Below are 15824 nucleotides of genomic sequence, written 5' to 3' on the forward strand. Positions count from 1 at the left end.
GCTCCGACAGCTCCTTCCCTGCAGGTCACGGGGTGGAGACAGGGTCAGGCTTGGTGGTGCTCAAACTCCAATTACTGTTAATATACTAAACTGTGACTTATAGTGTCCATCAACTTTATTTTTTTTTTTGAACTGAGTCAACCTGTTGAATTTTCCAGTTACTGTCCATGAAGTTGTTCCAGTAAGACACAGAAAGAAGAGGCAGTTTGAGGAGAGAGGAGAGGAGTCCTGCTTCTGCCAGCTAAAAGACAATCAAGACAAGCTGACTCGTCGAAGGAGAGAAAACGCTAAGACAGCAGTCCAAATGTGGCAAAGAGCATTTAGGGTAAAGGCAGGAGGAAGAGTTTATTCAGTTTGATTATAGTTCCATAGTGCCAAATATAACACAGTGATTTCAAAGCACCTTTACACTGAAAACCTCACAAAATTCCACTTGAGGAAACAGAGACAGAAAGGAAATACTGCCTTTTAACAGCAGGAAACCTGCAGAGCCAGACTCAGAGGAGACTTTCTCCAGGTGAACACTAGCAGACTGATCTGAGTGTTAATATCAGTAGCAGAGGCTGTTCTGTGGTTGGTTTTGAATCCTTTGGCTAACTGATGGTACACATCCCGCCTTGGTTTGCAGAATGTTGATTCGCTCGCCGTCTGATCCTTTAACTTCAACCGGGCTTTGAGAATTTGTGAAACGCTACAACACGAGCAACACTGGAGAGAATGTGGGACCGACGGCTATTACAAAAATGCATGTCCTACCAGAAAACGCTGCAAAAACATGCATTTAAAGCTGATTATTGTTGCCAGTCAGTCTGACCTTTACGTGTTTATTGGTGTGACGATCCAAGCAGGCGGCGGTGAAAACACTTGTTGCTGTATTGTTGTATAACAACTTGGAAATGTCATTTTTAACCCATAGCTAAAGCAAACATTTCTGCATATTGAGAGAAGAAAACACCACGTTGTTCATGAGAACCTGCAGTGCAGACATGAAGCAGTGAAGAGGATCTGCAGATCAGGACGGCTTCCTGATCGACGTGTTGGAGTGAAGACTCTTGGATCTCTTCCTGTCTGAGTCTGAACGTGGCTTCACGGCACGACTCCTCCAGGCGCTCAGTTTTAGTCTTTTTTGGAGGATTTTTGTTACACTGTTTATAATTTATGGATCAAGCACTTTTATATTTAGTCGGCTACTTTAGCTTGACTTAATTTAATTCGCCTTCATGCATTCTCCATAAATATTTCATTTTTTCATCTTCACTTTCAGAGCTTCGGGGTAGTTTAGTTGTAACTTCATAACAAATACGAATGCTGTTTCTTTGAAAATGTGGCTGCTTGTTTTTGAAAGTGTGCGGCGCTCTCTACCTTTTTCTCGTCTCCTTCCTGAAGCAGCTGCATGTTGCTCCGCCGCTGGCTGTCGCTCCGCCTCAGGGTGGCGCTGCGGTGCTCCGGCAGGTCGGGGGGCGGGGACACGCTGCGGCCCTGGGGGTCCACCCAGGTGTAAACGTGGTTGGTGACGTAGCCGCCGGGGATCCGCCCGACAGAACGCACCGAGAGGTTCAGCTTCTTACTGCCCTTCAGCACCTGAGGAAGAGGAGAAGAGCAGCGTTTCAATTCAAATCCACACAGCAGAAAAGTTAATGAACTTATCAATGAAACATTCTGGTGAAAAAACTGTGAAATGTTAAAATAAATACATTAAAAACAGATGCATTTTGTATGTTTTCACAAACTCACAGTGACCGCATGGTTTGGAGGCTAATGCTAGTTTTCTGATGTGAGTTTTATGTTGCATTTGTAACTTTAAAGATATTTGTCCAATAAAAACTCCAACCAAAACCCATTTTCTTGGTGGTTCGGAGGCCCGGATCGGAGCCTCTTGTTGGCCACTGTTGGCCCACGGGCCTTGTGTTTGACAGCCCTGCTTTGGCCCTGTGTAATTAGATTTAACAAAACCACAATGTGCACACAAACACACACATGCATGGATCCGAACGCTGTGAGACGTGAGCAGGAAACACAAGAGAAAATCTGGCACGTGTTAAATAAAATAAATATTTAGGCTTGGTGTCCTTCCAGGCCTTTCCAACACTGCTAAATGACCAAACACACACACACACACACACACACACACACACACAAAAAAAGCATTTGTGACACATTTTTTGTGAGGATTGCTGCTGGCTAGTGGCTATGCCTCATTGCTTTCTGATAGCGCTGTGTGTGTGTGAGTGTGTGATCCCTCCACAGATCAATGTATCCCCATGAGCCCGCCGGTCTGGAGAAATCAGACCCGATGCAGCCCGAGCTCTTAACGACCAAACCTGTCCTGCTCGACCAAAACGCTCGGCTTTCATTTCAAGCAAAAATGACCTCAAACGCTGCCGGCGTGAAAAGAGCAGCAGCCTCAACGTCTGTGTTTCACATCCAAAGGAAAACGCAGGAGATCAGTCGAGTAAACTCCTCCGATCATCAGGAACCAGAGTCCCAGACCATCCTGAAGCCGAGTGGAAGATGACGCCAGAATGAACACATTCACACTTCTGGAGAAGACCTTTCAGCTTTTCACACGCCTGACGACAGTAAGACAGCCTGACGCTCATCTGTGCTGCAGGTGTGACTCATGAGCAGGTAGCAAGAGTTTTTAGTCTGTTCAAAAGAAAAAATGGTGCAAGATAAAGAGGAACGAGCGTGATTTAAGACATATTAAAGTAATTATAGGATGATCTTTCCAGTTCAATTGTCTGCTTGTTAACACAAAAACATGTGTCTGAAGACCGTTAAATATTCTGTGAAAAGATAAGAACAATAAAAATTTGAAAAAACTTTCAATTACATACTATTGTCCCTACAAGTTTTTACAAGAAACGACAATGAAAATGAATGAATTTTTAATTTTAAAGCCAACTGTAGAACTAAAAGCTAAATATATATAACTCATCCAGTGATCAAACAGACAGTATGACAAACTGCAGGCCTGTATTTAAAAATCTACCCGTCTCATTTCTCCTCTGATCATTCTTTTTATTGTCCAAGGATCCCAACAGCCGAGCATCATAAAGTCTTCAGATGTAAAATTCTTTAGCGTGAGATGATGTGCGCTGCGTGCATCATGAGCACAGAATGAGTCGTTTCTAATGAGTACGGTCTTACTTTAACCTGCTGCAGAGTGTGATGTGAACAGGAGCTGTGGACACACACACTGCGTGAGCGCCGCTGCTGGGTGGAAATGATGCTCTCCAGTCATCACAATGGCTTTTCTCACACATTTTACTCACAAAATCCTTATGTTTAACACAATAAAATACATTTCAAACCAAACACTATGAAGTTTGACTATTTATTTTCCATATATACTGATTATAACATACAACACAGTTCACACAAAGCAGACCAGAGTATGCAGTTCCCTCTAATGGTGCCTTTTCTATAGTATTTCTCTCATATTTACTATTACTTCCAATATGGCATTTCTAATCTGGTATCCACCACATACACAGCTTTCACATTAGAAACGTCAAACTGCAAGAACCATTTCCAGAAGGTGCAAAGTAAATACAATTTGAAAGTCTCAGTTGTTTCTTGTTAGACTGACACACACACACACACACACACACACGACTCCAGTTATCCAGCTCCGCTAGCATTAGCATTGATTAGCAGACCTTTGTCTACATTCTTTTTCTCACACATCTCTTCATAGACCACCTGGCTTGCAACCGGATATGATCTGCTTAATAAACAACATTTTCAGCCATTGATGTCTGCTTTTTATATTCATTTTAATGAACTTTTCTAGAGAGGACACCCTTGAGCCGGTTTAACTATTCTTCCTCTGCGGCCTCGCTCTACTCCGTACCACCAGCGCCAAGCGCCTCCTAGCGGCTGGATGTGGAATAGCACGGGGTTTACTGAGCGTCTGTTTTTCTGTCTCTTATCTTTTTGACCCTCTACAAACACATGGCTTTATTATTGTATTACAGCTGTTGGATAGTACTAATGTCCTTATCTAAATCAATAACTGCTAATTTAATCAAATAAATCAAAAAGAGGGAGGAAAAATGAGTGACCTTACTGCAGGAAATCACTTTATGCCACGCTATTATGTTCAGACATGAGTTATCGCTCCTCTCTCTCTAAGCACTGAAAAATGTTGAGAATGTTACTCAAAAAGAAGAAAAGAAGGATCAACCCTCGGTGTTTTATTTAAAATGAAAAAGAGCTACAACAGATTTAATTATATCAATAAAGCTGAACGGGACAAGATGTGCAGGTGTTGAAACGATACATTATACATGTGAAAATATATCAAACTGGACACCCTGCTGATTAAAATCATGAAATGTAAAAAAAAAAAAAAAAAAAAAAATCGAAATTGTCTCTGCAGTGGCGCTCTAGACACTGTTCGTATGACTTTTCAAGTGAAAGAGGACCGCTGTAGCCTTTTAGTTTCAGGAAAGTTTGGTGTTCACACAACAACATTTTGAAAACGACGCCTGTTTACATGGAAATGGCAAAAATGCTGAAAACGATGTAGTTTTCATGTTGGGCCGCACGCAGACGATAAACATGAACGACGACCGGAGAGGACAGAGACTGATGGATCATCTGCTGTCGCTGTTTGATGGTTCCACTATTTATGGCAGCAACAGCTTATCTATTTATTCTGGGATGCATTATGCAGAATCCCATCTGTCTGAGTTCTCAGGGTAGACGTCAATTTTTCCTATTATTTTGAAAAACACCTAAAAAAAAACAAAAAACAAAAACTGATTTAGTTAATGCTTAGATACCTCATCCTCACCGCATACCAACTGCTGGCTCTAGTTTCCATTTTTTAAGACCATCAGAAAACTTTAAATGATGAAAAAGAATTTTTAAAAAATCACAAGATCCTACAAGTCTGCTTAATAAATAAAAAAAAAAATTGAGAAAATGAGCTGCTGAAGAGGTCAGAGCAGAGAACGGGAAGGGTTTGAATCCCGCTGAGTCGGTCAAGGGCATTGAGCAAAACCTCGGGTCAGATCAAACAAGTCAGTCCTGATCAGCCTTTGATCCCTTCGTTTGATCACGTCGGTCTCGTAGGTGAGACGTTGAGACAAAACGAAGGTTTTCTTTTCCCTGCAGTTCTTTACAGAGGAAGCTCTAAACTCCTCTGCCGGGTTGGCTTTTAGGCAGAGCGTATGCTCCGAGCCACGGCAGAAATTACGAGTCGTCACAGAGCGGCGGGCTGCAGAGGAGGCTCATCTCTTTGAGCACAACGATCCGGCTGAATCAATTTCACAATTTTGATTTGTACCCAGAGATAATAACTGCAGAGCCCTGTCGGCAGCGAACATCCTCCAGCTGCACTAAAGCGGCCGTCGGCTCGCTCTCCCACCACCTCCTCTTCGCTTTACTGGCAAAAGGGTTGAAAACAACATATAAAAGTGCTCAAACAAGCCTTTTTCACAAACCGAGCTCGTCTGCCTGTTTCCAAACTTTCAACATGAACGAGTTAGTGGTGACGCACCTTGTTAGGACGACTATTATATAACATTATCAATCAACAGTAAACATGCCTCCTATATGAAATTTAAAAACCAAGTCATGTAGACTTCAGGTTGGTAATGATTGTATTCAGACACCTCGCAGTTTTGCCAGGTGGTTACTTTGAAAAGTTTATACTGTATCACCTGCACGGATGGTGTATTGTGAATTATGTAGGACAATCCAGACTATTATTATGGAACTGGGACACCGCTATAATTATGTTTGCAGTTTTAGAGGAGGATAGAAATTTCAATTGGATGAACTGCAAAAAAAAAAAAAAAAAAAGAAAAAAAAAGAAAAAGTTAATTCAAAAGTCTGAATGCAAAGAAATGATCTTGGTATTTAGGTCAAAATACTGGGCTTGCTTTTTTTTCCGTGCTCATCGTTCGATCGAGATTCTTACATTGATTTATATTTTCAAGTCGGAGCGTGTGGCGCTCTGAGGAACTTGAAGGCGTTGAGGGGAAATGGAGGAAGAAGGGACAATGAGCAGTGCTCTAAGCAGGAGTGCATGGGCTGCGAGGAGCAGAGGCAATCAACGGTGGTCCAAACGCCGCCGCCGCCGCCGCCGCCTCCAACCGCTGATTGTGACACCGCAGCTCTGCGGGCTGAACAAACGGCGGCGGGTAAATGATGGAATATATGGCCGGGCGTAATGGGAAACTGCATCTGCAGGTAAAGCGCTCCTCAGACGGGGCGGGGAATCCATTTCCAGCGCCCCGTCCCATCATGCCCCAGCGCACGGCCCGATGCCGTGGGAGGTTACCTGACGTCAGGGAAATGACACCGTGAAAAATGACTTACAAGACCCCAGAGATGAAACCATCACTGCGGCTACATAAAGACTCTGGATTAAATGGACCCGATGGAATCACAGCCGCTTTCAGCCACAGCCGCTAAAACCCCAGAAACGCCGTTCAGAGTGAAGGAATGCAAAGTCCTCATCTGAATGAAACGTTAATAATTTCCATGTTTGAACCTGTATATAACCACACTGAGGGGCAGGGGGAGCCAGAGAGCTCCCGGGGGTCACAGCAGGTCAGGGGGCTGCCTTTTCCTGCTTTTGACTTTTTTTAAAAATATTTTTAATGTTTAAGAAACAATCATATGCAAGGTAAAACTACAAGATATTCACTTAAAACACACTTTTTAAAACTGAATCCATGAATCAGGGGGATTTGTAAATGAGTGTACACAATGCTGACTGAAAGAAGCACATACCCTGGACTGGACCCACTGGTCAGTAAATCCCCCTGGTTTACAGCAATGCTGGTCGAGCTGAAGTGTTAGCTTTCATCTCTATCCTGCAAACATGCACAGATTACCAAATGGCCATCATTTAGTCATCGATTTCACCTTAAAATGAGACTTTACAGTGATCTTTGGACCAAATGCGCATGAATCCAGGATTTCACCGTGTTCTTATCTGAGTGGTGAAATGAGCTTCAGCCCACAGAGAGAAAATCCATTTCTGACTTATTTCAGCCGCATCACTTCAGTTTCAAATGGTGTTCGTTTCATGAAATGTCACACCTCCTGCAGCAACCGCTTTGAATTAAAGAACTGACAAGAGACACGGATTACTAACTGTCCAACAGAGAGTGTACACAACTGATACGTGTAGCAGTGTGTGTGTGTGTGTGTGTGTGTGTGTGTGTGTGTGTGTGTGTAAACAAGAGAATAACTATAATTCTCGTACAAAACAATGGTGATAAACTGTATGCATAAACTTGATTTGTGATTGAATGATTGCTTTTTGTGGTTTGCACTGAAACAGTGTGATTGAGCACAGGTCAACAAAACTATTCCAGGTAGCAGAATACAGATCAAAGTTTAAAATTATGCTCAGATGGAGTTAGCACAAGAACGCTGTAACTTCATAACAACAGTTTAGATAAATGATCCAATCATTTATCAGTTCTTGGACTTCCTGATTTACCTCCATGCATTTTAAATGAAAATGCATTCCTGTTAATGGCTGGAACACTTTTCAGGATTGGCAAATTAAGATCTTTGCTTAATGAGGAAAATGAAAGGTCTATTCATTTTAAAAAGATGCAGTAAACTGATCGTCTACTCACTGGGTTGGAAATTGAAGAGGGAAACAGAGGATCAGCTTCTCAGTCGACAATGACGAGGTCAACTATAAGTTTTTGCAGATTATAGCTTCACTTATATTATTATATTTTTTATATTATTATATTTATATATTGTTATATTTTTAATGAATAGCTGAGGAAATGGCTGTGATAGCTGAATACTGGCTACAGCTAAATGCTCAATGTTTTCAATATTTATTCAGCATCAGGACCTGTATTATATTCTCAACAGACGCAGATGCCTCTGTTCTGATATTGGACCTTGGAGTAAAATAAAAAACTCCATATAAATCCATTTAAAAAAATAAAAACCCTCACAGTTTGTCCATAAATGTGCTGGTCAGGCAACTCTGAGGCTCAAATGGAATTAAAGCCCCACTGTTCATCCTGACATCCTTTTAGAAAACACAAAGCCGGAGCCTTCACGGGGGTGCAGACGAGGCTGTGCGGCGGACAGGTGGATTTATGGAGAAGAAAGAAAGAGAGCTGCCTCCCGGTCTTCTGTTAAAAGCATTCCTGCTTTGATGATTTGCCGCCGAGTTGACTCCACTCACTGATAATTGTTTCTGCTAATTTCACCCTCTTGCCGAGCCGAACAGAGGAAATGCGCGGGCAGACTGGAGTGCATCGCGGTGTGTCGTCTCAAAGGGAAGCGCCGGGCGGCCGACACGCAGATCAGATGTACGATAGCGACTCGGCCGGCGAGGGAGCAAAAGAGCGGACAGGTAAATTGCTTTTTCGGCCTGTTTATTTACTGCCATCACCAGAAATGTGTCAACAGCCCTGCTCCCTTTAAACAGGCTCACGGCAGCGTGAATCCACCGCTGCACCACAAGGACAAGCACTTCAGACCCGTACAGGAGGTGGAGACATCTTTTTCTGGGATACGTTTACACGACAATTCGCAACTTTTCTCAACCTGCTGACGTCCACTGACCCGGAATTAAAGCGTAGCACGCTAACGCTAATGCTAACCTTCTCTGCTTCAGTTCAGGTCAGGAAACTACAACACATGATCTGTGTTCACTGAATATTCCACTAGATCACTCAATCCAAAGACATCCAATGACCTGACAGCGTCCCAAACAAACACACAGTGACGTGCAGTCAGGGTGGGCTGAAAAAATGAAATCATTCCATTTTAATAATTAGTTTTTCTAATTTTTTTCAATTGCTTTATTATTATTATTTTATATAAAATTTTTCAAATTTTAATTTCCGATATAGTACTATATGTACTACCTGTCGGTTTGAAAGGGACAGCATTTAGTGCTTTTCACAGCCCAGTAAGAATGACTCAACACTGACTCCTCCTGGCCAAGCAGAGAAGCTGCACAAGTAACTTCCCCTCGCGCTGTGTTACAGTGAAGGCCACGCCCTCTCCTGAAGGCGCAGCGCTGCTCTGCCTTTATCTGTCATGTCGTCGCAATGATTTGTGTTCGCGCAGGCGCAGTCGGTTTCACCATCTAAAACTCATGTACGCAAAAAGGCAGAACGTTACGCTGCCTTTTTTACGTTACTCTGCTTTGCCAATGCGTAGAGCATTGGACGATCACGGAGGATTGGTGAATCGGTCCTTTTCAGGTGACGTCACTCTGTTGCATTGTGGGATTGAATCGCCATTTCCCAGGCCACGGTCTCACTCTGTGATTCACGTCTTTGAGTGCGGCATTATTTCTCAGAAATGGGACGATTGTGTGTGATCGGCTGCCATAATAAGTCGCATCGACGGAATGGGAGCAGGACAGAAGGCAAGCTCCGTTTTTTCCAGTTTCCCACGTGGAAAAGAAATGACGGGGAGCAGACTGAGGAAACAAGGAAGAGGCGTCAGACGGCGGGGGTCGCAGCGTGGCATGAAAGAGCATCACTTCCCACTCCAGATCTGCCAACATGGTTGTTTGCTCTCAACATTTTCATAAAGGCAAGTGAGTGAGTTTATTTGTTTTTAAGCAGTGTTACTGAAAATGTGGTTTCTCTCTGAATGAAGTCACGTTAGCCGCTAACAGTTAGCGCACCTGCGAACTAGCTTCACCCAGCTGCGAACCAACTTCACTAGTGAATCCAGTCAGCGGAGGAGGGCAGTGGAGAATCACTTCATGCTGAATCTGTTAACTGTGATAACTGTGTGAATGTCATGAATTAGGGGCAAGAGGAGCAGCACATATGTGCAGTGGAGCTTTGAGCATAAACCTATTTGTTGTTTTTGGTTGTTGCTTTCAGGTGTTCTTTCATTAAATGTGTGTTGGGGTGTGGGCCCTGTAGAGAGAGAGACGTTTCAGCACCGCGGACAGCTCCGCGTCCAAATTGTCATTTTCTCAATCATTTTGCGTCTCGATCACAAACAAGGAATGCGCTGTGTGGTCATGAGATATAAAGTTAACTGGGAGAGTCTTGGGACTGCTATTAAGTCATTGTTTAGGCTTTTTTAATGGTGATACATGATCTTGATTTTGTTAGAGTAAGCTGGCACTTACCTGCCTACACATGTAAATTGTCATTGGTGTGTCTGTCGCAATTTGCGACTGCCTGCCTACCTAACCCTGGAGCTCACGGCATGTGCCTGCACACAGACACACAGACACACACACACACACACACACACACACACACACACAGCGTTAGCGTCATGGGTGAATACTCCAGAGGAGCCGTGAGAAGCAAGCAGACCGACACCCCGAAGAGGCGACAGGATGCAATCCATTGTGAGTTCAACCTTGAAGAAAAGCCAACGCCGTTCGAGTACGACACGGAGCGAGTGAAGAGACGCCCCGCCGCTCAGCCGGAGGATGATTCAGCCCAACGTACTGTAAACGCTCTGTGATGTACACGAGACAGGGAGGCTGAATGAACCAGTCTCAATCGCTCTGATCCTCTAGGGAAACTGAAGCAGAAAGTGGAGATTTCTATTTGTAAAAGGAAAACATGTCAACAACATGAAGGAAGCTGTGGGAAAGCGGACGTGAGAAGTCATCAGGTTTCCAGTTTTCTAACTTTGAGAAGCTACCGGGGACTGAAAATGAAAATGATACATGGGAAAGCTTCCTTTTGGAAGCTTGATCACGAACACGGAGAAGATCATTCTTAATGCAAAGCATGTAAAACCTTGAGCTTATGGGCCACCTGCCACTGGAACGTACTGGAAATCCATGAGGCTCAGTCGACTGTGTCTAAGAGTAAAGACACCTGACAGCAGGCGTGACAAAAACATGGTGTTCAATCACATCCACTACATCCGGAGAGGCTCTGATGGAGCCAAACTAAAGAGACCATCATGACAGCTGCCTGATTCCAGTGTGGGTGACAGGATCCTGTGAGCCGCTCGTTCCTGAACTGTGAAGAAAAATAGCAGTTAAAGACTGAAACCAACACTTGACCTGAGTCTGTACTAAAAAAAAATCAGCCAGTTCTGCACCTGTGCTCAATCAGCTGCCAGGAAAACACCTCCTCTGCAGCGCCAGTCATCCTCCGCTGAACTTTAAGTCTCAGCAGGAGGCGCAATGAAACTTTCATGAGGTGGTGGAGGGGATACTGTTTTTTTTTTTTTTTTTTAAACTTAAGTCTCAGCCTGTCATTTTCCCTAAATACAACAGAAGTTACCCTTTCCAGACTTGTTTCATCCCTGCTTTTCGAAAACCCTCAATTTCATGTGGCGCTCCCCGGTGTTTTCCATGCATGGCTGAGGTCTTTACAGCTGAATTGTGGCCTCCAACAGTCAAACCTGATGGGTGACAAATGTGTATTTTTCTACTTGATTTAAAGCATTCCACTTCATCAGATTGTCTGTTTTTTTAAGCAATTTCTCTGCTTCAGGCACAGTTCCAAAGTGGAATTTTGAGAGGTTTGCTGGAGACGGGCTCGCGTCCCTCGTCTGGACTGTTGGTTGCGAAGTGGACCCCAATCTGGACCCTCAGATAAAGTCGACCCACATTTAACCTCACTGCTGCATTTCAGTAAAGGCTCATACAAATAATGAGAGAGACGTTGTCAACAAACAGAACGTGAGTGATCAGCAGCGGCCATCAGGGAGCAGTAAAGCCAGAGAAGCGAATGTGAACCAACTCGGAGAACACTGAGATAATGAGTCACTGACTCCATCTTTGACTGGCTGGTGCAGCACCCTAAGACCCTGTTTACGCCACGTTTCAAGAGAAAAAGCATCATTTTTGCGTGAAAATGGCAGAAACGTAACAAAGGGTCATGTAAAATAACATAAATTGTAAAATCCGACTCTAAATAGTTTTCATCTCATCAAGTACGCAACGGAAAGACGATCAGAAGTTTGATTCTGAAAAGGTGAGGAGGAGCCCGTGACTGATGACTTTCTGCCAGCACCACTGCATTGTGGGTTTGTATAGTGGATTCGTCCAATTACCGCAGCCGGCAGCGGCGGCAGGCCCGAGGAGCGTCGGGGAGCAGTCGAGCGGGAATGTGTTTGTTTGATGGCTTCTGGAAATCCGAGCTCAGCGGGAAGGAAAGCCGATCTGACAGCGGTGTGAATGGATCATAGCCGTCTACGCCGCGCGGCGCCGGCACCGTTTCCAGAAGTCCGATCTATCTATCAGCGCCGCGCCTCGGGGACGAAGCGCAAACTCCGTGAGCGACGGCGATCGCGGTGCCCGTCGATGAAGTGCTGCCCCCGGTGAGCGCGTGCGGGGAACACAGAGGCGGGAATGGCGTGCCGGCTCATTTCCACATCAGTGGAACACATGTGTCACTGTGACAGGTCGCCCCACGGCGCTCCGGTCTCACCGCACACCCGGCGCACGTTACGACAACAACATGTTGTTATTGTGGCGAGCTCCACTGAGGCGCTCCCGCATCGGAATAATGACGTGTTTAAATTCATTATTATTCGATTCAGCTGAGTTCAAAGACGGAAATCACCATTACAATTGCCGTCGCAGTGCAGAGCTGACATTTCTGCTGCGGGCGATTTTTAAAACTGCAGCAGGTCAGCAATCAAATCAAAGAAACTACATGAGAGCAGCTCGGAAAGCAGTCCTCCAAACGAGGCAGAAAGTTATATGGTCCAGCCTCAGATCAGGAGCAGATAGTAAAACTGACGTCTCATTAGAAATAAATCAGCTCTTTTCTTGGGAAAAGATGAAATCAAAGAGGGTTCAGTTAGGAGAAGAAGGAGGCAAAGAAATCACTGTCAGGCAAATATCCACTTCAATTTAGCAGTAATACGAGAAACAACAAGCGTGGAGCTAAGAGCAAAACTATCAACTCAAAGTTTGAGGCATTTTAACCGAATACACTGAACAAAAAGACAAAAAAGAATCTGCCAGTAGTTGTTAGAAACTTTTCTTTATTTGCACATTTGTTCTTCAGAGGAGGGTTTCAACCCAAAGAACTGCTGCCACAGGTCTGACATTTGGCCTGCTGGTGGTTTTATCAGCGTTTCCATCACTTTTGATGACTATCTGTCTCATCCAGGAGGAATGAAGGGATGAATTAACCATGTTTCCAGTGGTACGGTGTTTCTGATCCTCCTCTCTGACTCCCACAGTGCACTGCTGGAACTACGTACTTTCCTCATGGCTGAACTACGGTGATTTCGGTGCGTCAACTTATTGAAAATGCTTTGGCTTTGTCTTAGTTTTAAGAGTTGAAAGTCAGGTTTTGCAGGTTCTAATCCCACTGCTGAGAGGTTACCACTGCAGCTCTCAGTACTGTATGTGTATTTAAGGTTGACTATGAAGAGGATGGGTTAAATGCACGGAAGTAATCAATACAGTGTTGTTTCTTGTAGAAGGGGCCACAGGGGAGAATTAAGTGTCAGGTTAGGTCTAAAGTGGATGAGCTCCTCATGCTGCTCCAGTCAGAGGTGTTTCCCCCTGCCTAACACCCCATGAGCACCACCCACCGCTCCACCAGCAGCCTCAGCAGGGAGCCCGGCGGGCTACTGCTCAGTAAGCCTCTGAAATACAGTTACTATGATTCTGAATCTCTACGTGTCAAAAGTTAGATAATACTGACAAAAGGATGGATTATAGAGTGTATATTTCATCACTGAGGCTACATTGCTGCGCAGGTTCATCTCAAGAATCCAAATTATTGTCAATTTTTTTTAAATATTTAAACATAGCTTCATCTGAAGCCACAAAATACAAATCTGCATTTTTTGTGCACTTATATAAGTTAATTGTGGTTACTTTTAGTCTAATTTTATAGACTGATTTTAAAGGCTTTCCTGAAACACTCGGTATTGGACTACCAAAGATTAACGCTGAGCTGAAGCAGGATTCCCGTCATGAAGAAGCTGAAAATGAACAAATTCTTCCTTGTTTATCTCATCTTCATTTCACTAATAAACTGCAGCCATGCAGTAACTACTGTAAGCATTGACTGGGATGGTTTTGTGACTGTATTTACTGTGGAGGGAAAAGCAAAAACCCCAAAACACACACACATACACACACACACACACACACACGAACAAAGACAAGCAGCATTTTCTCATGTTCGTAACTTCTCGCCCAGCACACCAGATAAAGCTTTATCTCTACCAGCCACAAACATTTCTGGGGATTTCTTGCTCGCGTTCAGCTTTTCTGCCCAGCTCCACTCTCTTTTGATCGCTGTCGGGAGTCGTTCATTTGTGTTTCTTGCACTGATCAATACCTTTCCCTACATTTCCATACAGGTAGCGTTCAGCACAGTTGACCAACAGTCATAAAATCGCAGACATAAATTCATCTGGTTCCCCGAAGAGACTCGTTAAGTCGGAGCGATCTGATTGTTCTGGACGAGGTCCGGCGTTGTTCCGGCTGAGCTAGCACACGTACGACTGGCCGGAGCGCCACACGGAGGAGAACGCTGGGATGGATTAATGAGTCATTGACAAGGCTGCAAACACAGAGACTTAATGGAGCCAAGTCATCAATCACAGGGATTAGCCAGAGGGAAACATTCACAGGACCCATCAGCTGATCCTGCTCTTTCTCCAACCAGTCTTCCGCTTTTAATTTGCATAAGTGACCTCCATCCCCTGCACACGTGCACGTTTACAGGCATGCAAACTGCAAAGAAAAAGGTGCAAACGCTGAGATAAAGGGCTCAGCGTGAATGCTGATGGACCCTGCAGGTCTGGTGTTTTCACTCCAAGTCCATCCCTCCATCACACTTAAACATGTCACTCAGAAAGAAATGTAGCATAATGCCTACAATGCCACTACACCGCGGCGATTCATCATTTTATAGTGAGCAGAGGGGAAGACTGATGGCGGCCTTAAAATGAATGGCGGCATGGATAAGCAAAGAACAGTTTTATCACGGTGACTGTGCCAAAAAACGGGGGCAGGACGTTCAATCCAGAAGAAGGACTGCTGACCGGGCTACCTGGAGGGAGGGAGCACTCTCCTTCAAACGCCTGTCTGGACTCCGGATCTGTTGATGGTGATAAATCTTCATAAGCATCACAGCAGGAATGCATTTTCATCTAAACCTGGACCAGAAGATGGTTGTACATTCCACTGTGTTTTGCACCAGAAAGTTGAATTAGAATTGTCTTTATGTTGAGATTGTAGTCATTTCTGGCCATAATTCTTTGGTTTTGTTAAAATGAAGTTGGGCGGAATGTGGCCCCTGAACTAAAATGTGTTTGACACCCCTGATCTAGTCAAAGTTTTCAACAGCTTCAAGGTGGAACAAACCAAAACTGTGTAGTTCTAACCCTAAATGTGACCATAAGCAGCCCTGTGGGTCAATACAGGGTTTCACCATCCACCCAATTAGCTTTACTGACCAAGAGTTCAACTTTGAGTTGCTGTTGAGTTTAAATCTTTTGGTTTAAAATAAACATTTGTTTAAAAAAAAAAAGGGATTTCAAAAACACAGCGATTCAAGTCAACTGAACCAATTTTCTCTGGTTCAGTTCAAAAATTACCTCAGTAAAAACCAAATGAAGTCCAAGCCGGAGGGACCACAGCGGAGATGTCTGGATTTTCTCGCAGTAAAAGAACACCGCTTCCCTGCTACGAAATGGAATCAACTCATAGCTGCTCCTGATTATGCAGTAATCAACACGGACACTGGAGTGCTTGAAATTGTTCAGAAAGAAAAAGGGTCCAAACGGCTGGACGGCGGAGGAACAATCCAGCTCCCGCCTTCCCAGCAGCCCATTAATCAGCCTGGCCTCCTACGGCTCCTCTCCCCTCCACTATATCTCCGGTATTGAACGCCATATCTCTC

The 15824-nt window shown here is 44.2% G+C and overlaps 1 protein-coding gene across 3 annotated transcripts in view; it reads right to left on the minus strand.

Annotated features, from left to right (window-relative positions):
* Positions 1-15824, minus strand: part of whrna (whirlin a) — a 187763-nt gene that overhangs the window by 108909 nt on the left and 63030 nt on the right. For all 3 annotated transcript variants that reach the window (XM_030084694.1, XM_030084695.1, XM_030084693.1), the window contains exon 2: positions 1363-1581. In XM_030084694.1, the coding sequence (XP_029940554.1) occupies positions 1363-1581 (219 nt within the window). The remainder of the gene's footprint in view (positions 1-1362; positions 1582-15824) is intronic.

This window comes from Salarias fasciatus, assembly GCF_902148845.1.
Source record: "Salarias fasciatus chromosome 7 unlocalized genomic scaffold, fSalaFa1.1 super_scaffold_4, whole genome shotgun sequence".
NCBI classification, from domain to species: Eukaryota; Metazoa; Chordata; class Actinopteri; order Blenniiformes; family Blenniidae; genus Salarias; species Salarias fasciatus.